General features: G+C 38.6%; 1 protein-coding gene across 4 annotated transcripts in view; it reads right to left on the bottom strand.

Moving 5' to 3' along the window:
* The window catches only part of LOC131559528 (ubiquitin-conjugating enzyme E2 E2), a 201,840-nt gene that overhangs the window by 31,469 nt on the left and 153,794 nt on the right, over nucleotides 1-16,577 (bottom strand). For all 4 annotated transcript variants that reach the window (XM_058807927.1, XM_058807936.1, XM_058807944.1 and 1 more), the window contains exon 4: nucleotides 5,192-5,324. In XM_058807927.1, the coding sequence (XP_058663910.1) occupies nucleotides 5,192-5,324 (133 nt within the window). The remainder of the gene's footprint in view (nucleotides 1-5,191; nucleotides 5,325-16,577) is intronic.

Genomic DNA, 16,577 nt, shown 5'->3' with positions numbered 1-16,577 from the left:
AAATTCTTTCTGTCAGACCAGGCTAAAATACATGATACCTCCTACTCAAATACACATGGACATATAATCATAGATGTACACCCACACATACAAACACACGTCCTCCCACAAGAGACATCTATGCATGGCTAGATCCCATTCAATCCCCCAAAGAAAGAGCTTTGGGGTATTGAATGGGATAGAGAGAGAGAGAGAGAGAGAGAGACCTTTCCTCTGTTAAAGCCAAGGGGTGAACTGTCTGAATCCATTAAGGATGAAAGGAAGATAGTTGGCAGGAAAAAGAAATCTCAAAGGTATTTCTAAAAAAGGTTGAGGGGGTCATTAAGCCACTGAAAAAATGTAAGGTTATTTCCTTGGCAGGTCATCTAAGCATATTTATTCATTTCTACTCTGAACAGGGCACAGCTTTGTCTATTTTTCAGTCCCTTATGCTACATGCTGTATTTTTGGGCTGAAGTGAAACGTCACCTTGTGACCAAAATTGAAGCCTCAGCATCATCTGGCCTTTGGCAGAAAGTGAGCTCATCACCACATCCATGCCTCACTTTGTGTGTTCCATGCCTTCCTTCAACCAGGCATCTCATGAAACCAACGTGACACTGAGGATGAAGCTGAGGGGAGAGCGGTGATCGTGCAGCCTGCCGCTTCCTTGCTGACTCAGCCCTCAAGGTGCTGAGCTCATTGCTGCAGTGCCACAGCAGCTTCCTCACAGCAGAGGCAAGGAAATATTTTTAATTGATTAGAGCCTCCCAGAAATCCAAAGCTAATTTGTTAGTTCTCAGATGAGCTGTTCTAAAGATCTTGTTTTCTGGCTGTATAGCTAAATCAGAGTTAGGCTGGGCTGGCCCTCCATCACTCCTATCAGCTGCATTGGTCACACAGACGTAAACTTTTTTGGGGAAGAACAACTCCCTCCTCTTCATGAGTGTGCTGCAGTTGTGAGTGAAGCCAAATGCCACTGATTTATAAGGAAAGCAGAGCTGAAAAGGTCAGTGACCTCTGGCTCAAAAAATTTGGAGTCCAGTTTCAAGGCATGTGACAAAGCTGAAATACTGAAACAGACTGACTTCAAAGGGGAAGAAATTAACAGTGTGAGAGCAAATTACACTCCATCTTACCACATGGTTTATTCTGTGATGGTAAAGAGTAACTTAACTTGATTCTATGGTTATGGTTTAACTTTGGAAAAACACTGACAGGCAAGGACAGACAAAATGAAAACTACGGATCCATAGGGGATCTGTAGTCTGTTGGTGCAGACTGGAAGGGAAACCTGATGACAGTGACACGTTGCTATACAAAACCTGAAATGTGAACTGGATCACACAGGAGAATTAATGTGGAAAATGGAGATAAAACTTGAAAATCTTGAGAATGTTGGAGGCCACAAAAACTGAAGAAATACCTGAAAGTGAAAACTTGTATAGATACTTATTCTTTGTTAAACAAAACCTGAATGAAAGAGTGATTCTTTTATGTGCTAAAGGGAAAGTAGAGAAGCAGATTAACTATCTGGAACAGCAAATGAAAATTACTTTGTACATTTGTTAAAAAGAAAAACCAAAATATAGGACATCTTTACTTGTACAAATGTGGTCTCTGTTGTTTATTTAATTAATGTTTTCCAATGTGCAACAGGGTGCCCAACGATCAGATCAGGCATCAACAGTGTTTATAGAAGCAATCTGGACCCCTCAAAAAATATCAAGAACTTTGTATATTACAAATTGAACAGTGTTTACACCACAAATATATTTTAATGATGGCAATAAAAATAAAAGACATATATCCAAAATAAACTTTCAATGCATTTTTCTTACTTAAAAAATTATTTTACCATCCTCAAGATCCATGTGTGACATACACATGTATGGATGTGATAATGGAGTGCACAACATCTGAGAAGAGATAAGGAAAAGGGATCTTTCTGCAGATTTTAACACACTGTGGATTAGGCCCCTTAACAGTGAATATGTTATGTGACATGGGAATTTGCCTTTGGAACCCCAGGCTGGGTCCAAGTAATTGCATCTGGGAAATACAGTTTCTGTTTCTTCCCAGGTTTTTTGTGGTCACATTTTAGGAAGATCAATTTTGACAGTACTTGTTTAAATATTTCCTTACTTCATAGTGAATGAGGGACGAAAATGGCCCACAGAAATCTCAGGAGCAATTTATGAACTCAATCATAGTGAAAAATGTGAATTAGACCCTTTCTGCTATGTTCTTACAGGGAGGTAATCTTGCCAACACTCAGGATACATTTTATGTCTTTCTCAGTACATTTCACAGTCTTGTACTTTATCCCTAGGTTTTTTAAGACGATAGAGCCATAAGGAGTTAGAAAAAATTGGAATATAACTACAAAGAAATCTAAAATGATCTATGCCCATAACCCTATAATCCACGATTCTGAGAACAGCACAAAATATCACAAATCTTGTGGAGAAGTAGAAGAGATGCCAGCACACAGACAGCACTGTACCACGAGGCCATGTGTTATATTCCATGTACTCAGTACCTTTCTTTTGCTAGAGATCAGCTTGGGGAGGACATATCTAACTACCCTTTCCCAGCAGTGCTGACAGGCAGCTACCTTATGATAAGCAGTGGTCTTCCCATGCTGCTCAATTAAAGGGATTTCCCTAACTACTTTACCTATGAATGAGTTTCATAAGGTCTGGAAAATAGGTGTAATGAAATAGCAACAGTTTGTGAGGTCATACAGCAGGACTGAAAAGAGGGGTCATTTAGAACTGTGGCTGAAGTGAATTGAGTAAGAATCCAAGTGTTCAACACACGCTTATGACACAGTTATATCTGACATTAGTCCCCTGTGCACACACACAAATTACTTTCTTACAGATGACAATTCCCCTCAACATAAAACTGGCTGTTTACTAAGACAATATGGCATCATCAATTCTCTTATCCTTTATCAAGCAGTACATTTTCATACAGATGCATACATTTAGATGCATACATTTAGATGATTTAGATGCATACATTTCTTACAGTGACAACTGGCATCAAAATAAAGGCAGACAATCAAATCTATTACGGAGCAGGACAAGAACCGCCTCTTTGCTTGACATTTCATTAATAAGCAATGTACAGCTGCATTACTCATGTCTCAAAATAACACAGTTGCTGAGCACAACTGAGTGCAGACTGAAAAAGACTTTACCTTGTGGTGAAATAGCAAACTGGACCTTCAACTTCTATTTTAAAAGGGTGTCTGTTGCATACACTGCCTCAAGACTCAACAGATTCAACAGAGAGAATGACAAAAGACCTCCCTGTAACTTGTCTTTCAGAGCTAGTTCTTATGTATTAGCTCTTGAGAGAGAGAACTTCAAGCTCTATTTTATACACCATAAAGTCATTTTATCCCCTAAAATTATAATTTTAACTTTTTGGGGGGACTGAATATAACCCTTGCATGGCAGCTAGCACAAAGAGATCAAGACCAAGAAAGAAGTAAATAAGTAGGGCTTGTTAAAACACACCTTGTCCAGATGGTGGGCTGGACTGGGGGGAGGCAGGAAAAACAGGACAGGAGAAGAACAGCACAGAACTGACCCAGTTCAGCATGCTTAGAGCTTTAATAAACTGAAGAAGACATCATAAATTTTCAAATTCTTTCTTCACCATGTGACAACAGCTGCCTAAATCTGAAACTGTGCAGTCAGCAAGGTGTACAACTCCTCTAAGACCTCTCAGCGACTTCAAGACTTCTCTAAACTGGAACACCAAAAGTAGGAAACAAAGTTAGACCATCTCTAATACTGCTATACTCACCCATCTTTAGGTTACTGGCTGGGAAAGTTCAATTTACAAAATGACAAGTGCTTTGCATTCACATCTCTCATTTGTTTTACAAAATCTTTCCTGGTAATATCAATGTTATCTACTACTGTAATCATTACTACTGTCGCATTAAAATTCTATGTATAGCACTTATATTTCAATAATCTACTCAAAGTAATCAAACAGGAACTGGCTTGTCCCTCTTTTAATGCAATATCCTTTCTATTACAGACCAACATGGCACACCCATCCTTTCATAAATGTGTCATAAACAAGGTAAGTATTTTTAATCTCATCGCTCCTTCCATGCAGGTCTTCCAGACACACTCTCCAGAGTGGCAAGGTGAACAATGCACCTCTTTTCCCTTTCTTTCATGAAGACAGCCCCATCAATTTATTTGATTCTATTAACAGCTCTGCAGGATAAATTTTCCTGGATTCTGTTCGTATTATCGAACATGTGTGTAAAGATTTGCACTCAGTCTTCCAGATAAGGACTTCTAAGCATCATGTACCTGACACGGCAATTACTTCACTCTGTAGGCCAAAGGATGCATTTTAGGAGGATGTTGGCCTTTTTTATAAATACATTATGCAGGTGGTTAGCAATAATCCTGTGAACAAGAATAAAGTCTCATTCTGAGATCCTCCCAGCAGTTATTACCTCTGCTTAGAGATGATGCTCTGTATTGACACATTACACCTTTTTTTTTTTTTTTGCAGTCTTCCTAACCACTAGATTTTCCATGTTTGACATTTCAAGTTAATCATGGTAATGATCTGTCACCTTTATGTTATTGATACAGTTCTCTGTTTCTGTCTGGAATCATTATAGACAGCATTATAAAAAGAATTACTAAGGATTTTTGTAAATCTCTGTCACTTCAGTTTCTGGACTTTGGTACCATATTTCCACATTCTTCCAGAAAACTGATATAAAGCAATTATTTATAATATCTTGCACCTGCAGATACTATATGGGGTAATGAAATAGGTGCATACTTTTGTCCAGACAGCCATACAAGCTTGGTGAATTATATGGGTCAACAGTAAAGATTAAGTATCTTCAGCTACTTATAAAGGGTGCAACTCAAATGCAAGCACCTTCATATTAGAAACAAATCCAAATTAAAAAAAAAATAGCTACTGGAAATTATGCAACCTTTTTTAAAATAAATCCATATGCATTCAGCTATACTGGCAGCATGCAAGCAAACTGTAGCCAGTTATTTAAATTCTTTCTATCAAAAGAGTCAAGTTTAAAAATTCATTATTGCTTTGAAAGTTTTATGTTTTATCCTAAAATGATATACCAACATACACATTAAAAAATATCAGCAGGAGAAGACTCCTATCAGACTTTGAATATCCTTCTACTAACCTTGGGTGGTTTAAAAGGATAGTCCGGTGAAAAGGTTATGTCAAGGAAGAAAACTCCACCTTCATATACAGACCCTGGAGGCCCCAGTATAGTCGACCTCCATTCATAAATGTTGTCTCCTTTGGGTCCAGCACTAAAATAGAAAACAAAAATATAATAACCACATAGAATCAAGGATATACGGCATCAGTTATACTCTATCAGTAGTGCTGCTGGTTCTGCTGTAACACCAGAAACTAAAATTGTGTATCACATTCATTAAGTTAGATAGAACATGCATCTGATGTCCTAAGCTCTGTCAGAGAAGTGATATATTCAGCCAGGAGGAAGTATTAAAATCACATCATAAATTATTCAAATAAGCACAGAAAAATTCCCAACTGTCTTATTTCAAATATTTTAGTGGGCAGATGTGAAGTATTTACAGTGCAAGGATACAGAGACTTTGCTGAGATGTCTTGTCACTGTCTTGCTTCACAAGCCATCCTGTTTTCACCTACCTGCTCAGTCAGCAGCAGTGTAATTACACACATTACACAGCACAGACTGTACTAAAGACTGAGCAGGGTACAACCAACCTTGCAGCTGCACGTGTTCCTAACCTAAGGCCTCCAGTCACTACCACAGAAGGCTGCTTCACTCTGCAATCACTGTCCTATCTTAAAAATAATATAAGGAGGAAGTGTTGGATTATTTTAATTCAAAGTCCTTGGTTTAAAACACAGTACTGAAATAATATTCAAAATGTACAAAACATAATCCTGTATGAGCAAGAAAAGTCTCTCACCCGTATGGTGAATTCCTGAAAAAGATGAAATAAAATATGAACTAATAAAAGTTCCTGGGCATGACTCTTCTAAAAGCTAACCCAGCCTCCTTTCATACAACATAATACCTGTCCATATAAATATGTATTTTACTCAGGATGGCCTCTTAAAGCATATGAAGACTTTTCCATTCACAGGCTGCTGATTACAGGACCTGAATTTTATTTACGATCAATTGGAACAGTGACTTCCAGATATCTGATTAATATTTTTTAGAGGAAGGCAGTGCTGGTAGATATCTCAGAAAAGTGATGTGGTATTGTCTTAAGGCATTTCTTGTGAAATAATTCTTGTTATGTTAGCAGTGAAGGTTTCTGCAGCGTACAGGGGTTTGTGGAATCACTCAGTGTGTAGAACAGCTGAAAGCTCTTGGCTATGCTCCATGCCTCACAATGTACCCAAGGCACACAATTATTATACGACATCATGTCATGTTCGCTGCTCAACTATTCGTTTTGTTCACTGGAAGTTAATAAAACCCGCTTTCACCTGCAATTCCTTGGGCTCCCTTCATTAAAACTTCTGACTGCACGATTCCCTGAATACAGCTGCACGACTCAGCCCTGTGCAGAGCACTTCATTAGTCATGGTACCTACATCCATTTTCTATAATAGCTGTTAATGCTTCTTGGCTTTCTAAACCACCTTGCTTTCTCAACAATAATGGGTTACAGAGACTATAACATTATGGAACATTCATTTTCTATCAGCCATAGTAACAAAACTAGCAATTGTTTTAAAGATGAAATCTGGCTTTTTAAGTGGCACAATAGCAGAAGTGTTGCCATCCATATTTCACAGTGTCGATAATACATCAGGTTGCTAGCTGCCAAACAAATTTAATTTACCCAGTTCTCAGTTTGCATTAACCTTTGAATAATAAAGCACAGCTGAGACTGCTGTAAGAAACAAACCAGAGAATGAATAATTAAAACCACCTCCACTGCCTTTAGAAAGACCAATCCTGAGTCAACAGGGAAGGTTTAATTGTGACTGAACTAGGCATTAAGGGGCTAATTGAACTCTTTATAAGCCCAAACAAATGGAGTCCTACATCAGTGGTATGGTATACAATGTTCACAGAAAATAAAACTCCTAAAAAAATGCAGGCAATTATTTCAAATAGAAAAGACAAGAAGCAAGGCAAGTCTAAATCTTACACCAAAAAAAGCCCATAATATGTGAAAGGAATCCCTTCTCATTTTCTGCAGGAAAATGTTCTAACACCTAAAGAAGCAATTCTGCAGTCGATGCCAGGAGGTTAAAATGGAAGTGATATAAATGTCATTTCCAGAGAAATGGTTGGAAATAAGTAACAAAAGCTAGCCCTAGCTCTTTCAGAACTTATTTAGCCAGGAGGGGATGGTTTGGCCCTTTCTGCATTTGACTGAGGCTGACATTTTTGGTCTGAAATCTCTCTGACAGTGGCAATTTCATACTGTATATTATTTTTATTTGTTTTACCTATTTATTTAATTGCATTAACATTTGAAATGAGCAGTCATTAATTAGAATAGTTGGAAAACGCTCCATCTGCCAGTTGAACTGTTTCGGCACGTCCAGCTACAAGCCCAGCCTGATCACATTCTGAGCATGCTGATTAACATTAATTGATGGTTTTCTTTGCAAATGAGAGATGAAGCTTTATTAAGTATTATTATTAATTTGAAGAATAGCTTAAATTGTATGGAGTGTGGGAAGACTGCTGTTATTGATGCTGCCTGTTTGAGTGCTTGCTGGCAGCAGGGCTGTTCAGCCATGTGAAATACCAGCCCATGTGCACAGGCAACAGCTGGTATTAAGGGCAACAGCATGCACAAGCATCACGGTTTTTCATTTGTGCATTAATAATACAAAAAGTTTGACAGGTGTATTATCTTTGTTTTCCTTCTTTCTTAATTGTTAAGTTTTTTATTTATCCACAATACTGGCAACCAGAACAGACTTCACCAGAGAAAATTCCCACATGTGCAAGATGTCAGCCTGAGCCTTATTCTGTGAGGTTTAAAATGCAAGAGGATTTAATTACCCTCCTCACTACATGAATATCTGCCCGACACACTGAAGCCCAAATGTTTTACATTCAGTATGATTTATATCCCAGCTCTATTAAAGTTACTGGTGACCAAACCCCAGATCTCAAAGAAAGTGCACCAAACAGCTTAGTGCCTGAAGTTCTGCAATCTTTGGAAGAACAGATTTAGATGTGCACCCTCTCAGCAAAGGGCAGACTAAATCTGTCCTGAACCAGGGCCAGAGCACACACAGGCTGCCTGTGATTTACCTGCTGCTACACGGTCAGCTCCAAGGGAGAGACAACGGTGGCTGGGCAGCTCCAGGAGGAAGTGGATGAACCCTAAGGTAGCTGGATGGACTCTTAGGAGGACAGGTCTGCTGTGAGACCAGCAGTGCAGCCTCCCAGGGTGAGCCCAGATGCTGACCAGGCAGTGACTCTGCAGGGTGGGACAATCGAGGAACCAGCAGAGGTTGTAGTGTGGCTCTGAACTGGTGCTCCCTACTTCTCCAGTGTTACCTCCCAAGTGGAATACGTAACATAAGACCAAGGAGGCGCAGCTGAGCTCCTGGAGACTTGAAGTTATTAATGACTTGCCAAGAGCCAGCTGTCTGCTGCTGTTATTCCCATGCAGCTGATGAGACCCTCCACAGAATACTGTACTTCACCTCTGCAGAGGTTTGCTCAGTGGAAGAGCTGGAATAGGTGGACATGGAGCCAGTTTTCTTCCAGAACAACACCCATATGAGTGTATGAAATTCAGGACAAAGGAGTGAAAACATGTAAAATGGTCTTTTTATTTCCACTCTCCTTTGCCTCTCCTATATTTCAGTTCTGCCATGGCTTTTCATAGATACTTGCAGGTGAAATGTATGGACATCAGTTACAGTTCTTAGCAAAATACTTCAAATGCTACTAGAACTGAATTAACTTTGCTTTAAATATGCTTACCACATGGAGTATTTTCTATTCCCTCAATGTGTTTTAGGCAGGCAGCCACTTGAAAGCAGTGCTGTTAAAAACTGCTTGTCCAGTGCAATGCATTATAAACACCAAGCTTTCCCTGCATTTAAAGTATCCTAAAATATTAAATGCAAAATAATGTATTAGGGGACTTGTATGAAAACAACAGCATTCATGAGATATACCAGATGAAAACCTATCTGGAGATGTTATTAAAGTACAGTTGATTTTTAGCTGTCATTTGTATACAAATATACGTAATTTCCAGAGAGTAATTTTAAAAAGTCAAAATACAGAAGGTCAAGAAAATAACTATGTTTACCTTGATTATCAAGTAGTCATACAAAACAGATTGGTCAAAATAATGTTATAATTTTTAATCTACCTTATATTTCTTGATGAGAGGGGTCACATTCTTTCCCAGCATCTATGACTGGAGGTAACCTAAACTTGTAATGTGTTTCTGGCAAGGTGGAAAATGAGGACTATTTCAGTATCTTCCCTTCTGTTCTTAGTCTCTGAATCCTGCAGGTATCCACCATTAAAATGGATACTCTTTAACACAAGGGAAAGGCAAGCCTGTAGCACAAAACATGTAGGATTTTAACTTCAATGGTTTTCTAGATCTGATACATGAACAGTGCATAGCAGGGAACTGATCAGGCCAAATAAAACAGGAAAGCATGTTGGTTGGAGGCCTTCCTATTCCTCAGGACTCAGAAAGAAATGGAGAGATTCTTGTGGAGAGAGTGGGTTTTTATAACAGTGAAGAATAAAGCAGAAGAAGGATATCTTACTAACGCCCATAAACTCACTTTCCATGGCATTGTCTATGGCAACTCACTCCTAGTATTGCATTATGTAATCTGAATTGCTTTAGCACACAGAAACACACATCAGAGCCAGGCTGCAGTCCCTCTCAACTATCTCTGGTAACTTGCAACAGTAGGAAAAAAGACACATGGAAGGCCATTTCTCTTCCTGGTCTTTTATTGTGCAGAGTCTTGGCTTCAATTTTTAGGAGCTTTCCCTCTGAGGAGAGAAGCTCATTACAGAATGATCTTCATTTCTAAGTACTACAACAGTTTCTTGCAATCCCACTTCTTGCAGATCTAACAGATACACAGGAACAAATCCTGCCTGTAGCTGCTTTCTCTGAATGCTTCTGGGAAGCCATTTGCCTAGAGGGCAAAGCGGATACAAAAGCACAATAAGATTGGCAAAATAATTTAAGAGCACAGCTGGTGAGGTGAGAAGATGGATGTGGCAAACCGGAAGACTGCAGATTCAGCTTTCAATGAGATATATCTCTTGAGAAGCAGATATGAAGCTTCATTAAAATAAACTTAGTATACTCTCTGCTCTATATTTTAAACATGATACCAATAATGAAACTAAGGTGCTAATAATGAAACTAACTTCTAAGCAGAAGTGCTGCTTTGGTCTGCACCACAGCTCAAGGTTGACTCTGTGCTTGGGGACAACCATGAGAGGAGCAATGGGGCTGTGCTGGGCAAGTGGCTGCTGGATAATCTCAGTCTGGGAAGAAGCGAATCAGCAGCAGCTATGCTGATACATCGCCAGCTGTTTCACACCCACCTCCCCAACCCCCTGTTCAACAAAGTGCAAAAACGTGCCATTGAGAAGCAGTGGCATCACAGTCCTGTAAGGCACTGCCATATTTCTGTAACTTTGGAATGGATACAGGCAGTGTTAGGATACAGACAGTGCCAGCAGTACAGATTATCTCCTGAATTTCTTCTGCTCTTGTCCCAGTCTTGTCTTCTGCTCCCTGCAACCTGGAAGCCCACCTGATCCACCACCTCTTGAGCCTTATTACTCTCTTGTTACTGGCTATTACTCTTTGTATGCATGTATTTTCTAGTTTCTGCCTGAGGGTAGCTTCTCTCCCACTGTCTCTCTGTGTGCTGACAATTCATTGCTCCTTCATCATGGTGGATCCTTCCCCACTTCAGGTACATGCAGATCCCACTGCTCCTAACACCCTGCTTCCTTTCCCTCATCAAAAGCCATCAACAAATCCTACTATTTTTGCACCTTTTTCCAGAAGTGAGGAGGGGGTGAAAAATGCTAATGGGCTGGTTTATTACAGTAGAGTAATTTTGTTTCCTTCCTTCCCTAGAAAATGAAGAGCAAGCAGAGTGGGAGCCGCAGCAACAGTGGAGTAGGGAAGGGAAAGGGAGTCACAGCTGCCTACCCAGATGCTACAGTGATATCAGGAGGTACTTTGGTAAATGTATGTAATAAACAGTTGCCACAGCAGCCAAAAGAATACACTTCTACAAAACAAAAACAAAGAGATAGCAGCTAGCACTGAGACTGCCTGTGGCAATGGGCGCTGTTGTGTGGTTAATAATACCTCTGCAATGAATAAAATTAGCAGGCTGGTCTCCAGGCAGTAAAATCAAAGAACAATTAAAGAAATAAACCCTTTCAGAATTAGAGATAAGTGCTTACTTGGGCTATAATATTGATGACTTAATTTTTCCTCAATAAATAAAGCCCCCAATTTTAGAATGCACAGTATTTTTAATGTCTTTTTTCTCCCGCTGAAAATCCTCAAAATCTTCCTTTTCAAATAATAAATTAAATAAGTTATTGAAGTTATCATCCCCTCAATTCCTTTATCTAGACAATGCAAAGAAGTGTCATTATTAAAATGTCGGAAGATGCTCATTGTTCTTACTAGTTATAATCTACACCAAACCTAGAAATTTTTCAGCATTGAATTTGAGGCCCAAGAGATCTACTCTAAGTTCTCTAAGTAAATTAACTCTTTACTCTAAGTAAATTGCAATATACATTCCAATTTTTAAAGAGTTCTTCATTTTACTTTAAATAGACTCAGCAGTTAGTGAAAAATCATGCCTTACCATGACCTAACACTTGAATTTGGGTCTATGCTAGATCCAGTATTTTTAATCACCCTACAATATAAATGGGAATTTATACCTTGCATATGTTGGAATACCAATATTATTAGGTGAGATAAGTATGAATTTTGAGTCTGTATCTTTCACTAGACTTAATTATTCATAATGGAAACAGAGGCTGAAGTGATTGGGCCACTTGTCACCCACAAAGGCTTTGGCAGAGAGAGACATCAGACAAATCATTTACACCACTTAGTTTCCATTGCAGTGAGAGAATTCAGCCGAAAATTTTGATTCAGATTTTCTTTCAGCTCTTTCAGTTTTCTGACTGCATTAAGGACCATCTTTATTTTTTTAAAAGTACTTTTAGGCAAGCAGCAAGAGAAGGAGGATATTAAGACACTTTTCTAAGTCAGGCTGCAATTCTTTCCAAGTGGTTATATCCTGCTCTTATTATGTGCTTTTTATTGAAGCCAGTTACTGTTTTCATGTGCACTTTGGAATCAATATGTTTGTGGTATACCTGACTGGAAGAACATATAGGAAAACTGATCCCAGTGAGCTGCCAAAGGAGCAATAATGCATTACAGCGTATTGCTTGACATTGCCTCATATGCTTATTGAAACCACTGAATTCAGTATGGTACAGCATTTTTTAATTGTCAGTCTTCTGTAGTTTTAGCAAGGTATTTCTAAAGGTGTATTTATCCTCCAAAGTGAGAATGTGGTTTACTTTAGGGCTTCCTGCCTCTTTCTTGCTTGCAACAAACCTGCAGCACACCTGATCAATGTGCCCAAAGTCTCTATGAAGCAAATCCTTTTTTCTTAAAAATTATTGGCCAAAGCTGTGAAGCTGTGCTGTCTTTAAAATTAGTAAGTCTGGGCCACATTATTAATATCAAATAGATTAAGACCAAGGTAAGTATCACTTAGCTGATTTTGTTATTTGCTTCTAAATAATATTGCCAAAAATTATTAAAAATATCCTATTGCTTTAGCAGACTGGTGTTATTCAAAGAGTACTTTGATGCTTTTATTCTCCAAAGCCCTGTCCTCAGAGCATTCCTGAGATAGAAACCATCATGAAGAGAACTGCTTCTTAATGCACAAAATAGTTATTTATATTATACTATCTACAGCAATTTATTCACTGCAAACACCATTACACAGTGTATGATCACAGCATGCTGAGTATTCACAATGAGATTTTAAAAATGGCAATTTTGTTAAGTATTCCCAGCTTTGTTCAGCTGAAGAAAATGACATAAAACCCTGCACAGAAGGCTTGCCTTGCTCAGAGTAGGAAACAATCATTCGCCTCCTATTACACACCCATGGGCTCAATTCCCTTTTGCCACATCTTTTGTTTCTTTTTCTTTTAAAGTAATACCAGTATCTGAAGTTCCAGCTATTTTAAACTACCAGAAATTGACTGTATAGTTTAAAAAAGATAAAATATTTTTCAGCCTGATTTGTGTCTATGGGAAATTATATCAAGCATGATTTGTAGCCCTATTTTAGTAAAAGAGAAAACCACAAGTACCCAGGAATGAGAAACACTACAGAAGAATGAATAGGCTGGGACCTTCTAACATGACCCCTAACCTTGCAAGTTGTCAAGTGATATTATTTCCATGTTACTGCTAATTTGCTTTTCCTTGAGTTTTTTTTCTTTCCCAGGATTGTAATTTATTTTTCAAAATATAACTACTTTTTAATTTCACAACATTTTCCTTTGCTGACAACAGCTGTAATTCACCATTATCTCTTCTCTAAGTTAATCAGAATCCATGACATGCAACAGTGGGGTGGCACCACCAGGCACTGTATTTTTAAATTTTAAATCTAATTTAAAAGGATGAGGTGACTAAGTGCAGACAGATAACACACAAACCCCAGAGCAGCTGGAAGATTTAAGAGGTGTAGTAGGGAAGAAAGCATTCTTTAAAACAGCACTGACTTTTTAGTTTCTGTGGAAACCTTAGAGGCAATGCAGGAGAGAGAGGCCGACAGGACTAAAGCAGACCAGCTCAAACATACTAGAAAGGCTTCTCATGAATGCGTGGAACACACTGAAAGCTTTGGATTTGAAATGCATTTGATATGTTGATTTGATCACTATTTAAAAAAATGATGGCAAATTCTTGCTTTTTATCAGACATGATGAAAAATGACAAAAAAGCCACACACGATGTATTAGTGATGAATGGATCAACTGAACTTCAACTAACATGTCCTTCACTTTGAGATAATGGACTGCTGATTCCATGTCAGAAATTTTTTCAAGTCATATCCAAAAAAGATCTTTACACGACTTTAAAAAAATATTAGTGTAAAATATTCTGCAGTAGTCAGACAGTTCAGTAACTGAGAATGTTTTAGACAGGGTTATTTCTAATATATGTATACCCACACTTTCTGATTATTATGAACACTACAAGGCAAGGCAGGAGAATTGTTCAGTGTCTGCACATTCGCTGTTCCTCAGAAAGCTGGGCTTCTAGCTGGTCCACTAGTTATTGAATCTTTCCCCAGCTCACAAATGATTTATCCAGTGGCCTCTAAGAAGTTTGATTTGTTCAAGACTATATTCTTTGAGAGTCCTCAGGCAGTTGTGTAAATAACAGCCTAGAAATTTTGAAACCTTATGAGACAAGATAATTTTGCAACTTCTACTCTGAGTGGCCCGATTCTGAGATTTCTGTTTTGTGACACTTTATATAGACTTTCAGTTTTATGCACAAAACAGTTTCTAGTAAAACTGTTCCAAAATATTAATGAGGGGAAGTAATGAGAAGTAAATTTAAAGAACTATTTACAGTTTATCTCAAGCATATAATACAGCTGTGTAGCCAACAAGTCCGCTTGTGTCCATTTTTCAAACAGGGGAACAGGCTTAGATACAGACCCCCTCCTCATTTCAGTGGGAGATTCACACATGCTTACACATGAAATGCTTGCTTACACAAGGAAACAACTCTTTATTATGGCACAGATTAACTAACATGATGTTAAACACATTATAAAACAAGTCATTTCCTCCTGAGCAAACAAGCCTATAAAGCCAACAGGCACAGAAAAAGGAAATTTGATTCTGAAATCCATATACTTCAAAAGCAGAATCCTTTTATTTAGTCAATTTAGTTGAGAGGCTGTCTTATTTCTCCAGATCTCTGGTAAACAGAAGAAAACATGCTTGGAAATTACTGGCAAATGGACACATTTTCACAACCTTTTCCCCTTAATTTGAAATTATCCTCTTACTTCAAATATGGAGACCAGCCACAGGTCCACAGTGAAAAGAACCTTAAAATGTCTCAACCCTTGGTTGAGACTGACTGCCCCCACTGCAGCCCACATTATGACTTCTTCTGTGAGAAAAAAACACCATTTACAGGCAATTTTCTTAGCAGTGTCTGAGGTTTGAACTTTACACCACTTGCCTTGCCAGCCAAAATGAATGGTGATGTGCCAGAGTCAGACTGGGACCAGTAACGTGGCTTCTTCTAAGTCAAGAATATTGCTGAGACTTTTTACTGTCTCTGGGGTGAGGAGACTTATCTGGATACATGGCAGGGTAAACTGAAAATTAAATATAAAGGAATTTCTTGTTTTTTCATCAGCATCATTTTATCCCAGGATCTTTTAGGAGAGTCTTTAGAGCTAAAGTTAGGAAGGGGCTTATGAAGGAAGCCTTCTATTCTGAAGTGGCTGGAATCCTCTCAAAATCAGACCTGGAGTTATCAGCTGTTGCTGGAGTTACCAACTGCTGCTACAATAGGCCCAAAAATGGTGATGCCACAGACCTCACTATAAGAACAGGACTGTTCCAATGTGTTTTTCAGGAAAGGGCAGCTCACCTGGGACAACTACATGAGGCTACATTCTTCTCAGTACACACACCTCCATGGTGCCCCATGGATCAGAACTGATTATAAAACCATTCCTATAAATGGCTTTGTTTCATCTTTGCCTGTATTTAAAAGCAGGATTGAAACATACAAAGTGGTTCTGGGAAGAATGATGGCAAAATTGGTTTAAGAAAAGGACGCTTGTTTGTCACATAAAGGTCACAATGAAAGGGTATGGCTGGGAGGAGAAGCGCTCTGCCTCTGCTCTCAGGATGGGAAGGCAAACAGCCAGTGTGCAGGTACCTGCTGGTGAAAGCAGTCTTCACCTCAGAGATGGAGCTGAGGAACTCAGAGCTCTGTAAAATTCCTCTCAAGATTTCAGGTGACACTTTCACTACTTTCAGGGCCTCACACATGATCCACATGAGAAATGACACTTTATCTAATGAAGAATCGACATTTCTAATTAGTAAGAGGGAAACAGCCTTCTAATCTGTAAGTCATAATCAATGACTGTCATAGAAGAATTAAGGATCACATTTTTAAGGCAGGTTTTTTTATAACCACTGTGTATGTTCCCTACATCAAGATAAAATACCAACAACAGTTGAAATTTTCATTATAATTTCCTTGGCAACAACAAGTTGGAATCTTCACTCACACAGATGTTTTTTGCATGATGAAAATTACATTTGTGTTGTTTTCTTTCCCATTTTCAGTTCCAGCTCATCTCCTTGGCTCAGCTGCTGGTGATACCTGCTCTCATCATTGTTTATTTACTCGTAATATTACTGATTGTCTGCACTAAGTGACAAACAGCTGGTTTTTGAGTCAGAG

This window comes from Ammospiza caudacuta, chromosome 1 (assembly GCF_027887145.1).
Source record: "Ammospiza caudacuta isolate bAmmCau1 chromosome 1, bAmmCau1.pri, whole genome shotgun sequence".
Taxonomy (NCBI): Eukaryota; Metazoa; Chordata; class Aves; order Passeriformes; family Passerellidae; genus Ammospiza; species Ammospiza caudacuta.
The sequence above is the reverse complement of the archived record's forward strand: the minus strand, read 5'-3'. Positions and strand labels throughout refer to the sequence as shown.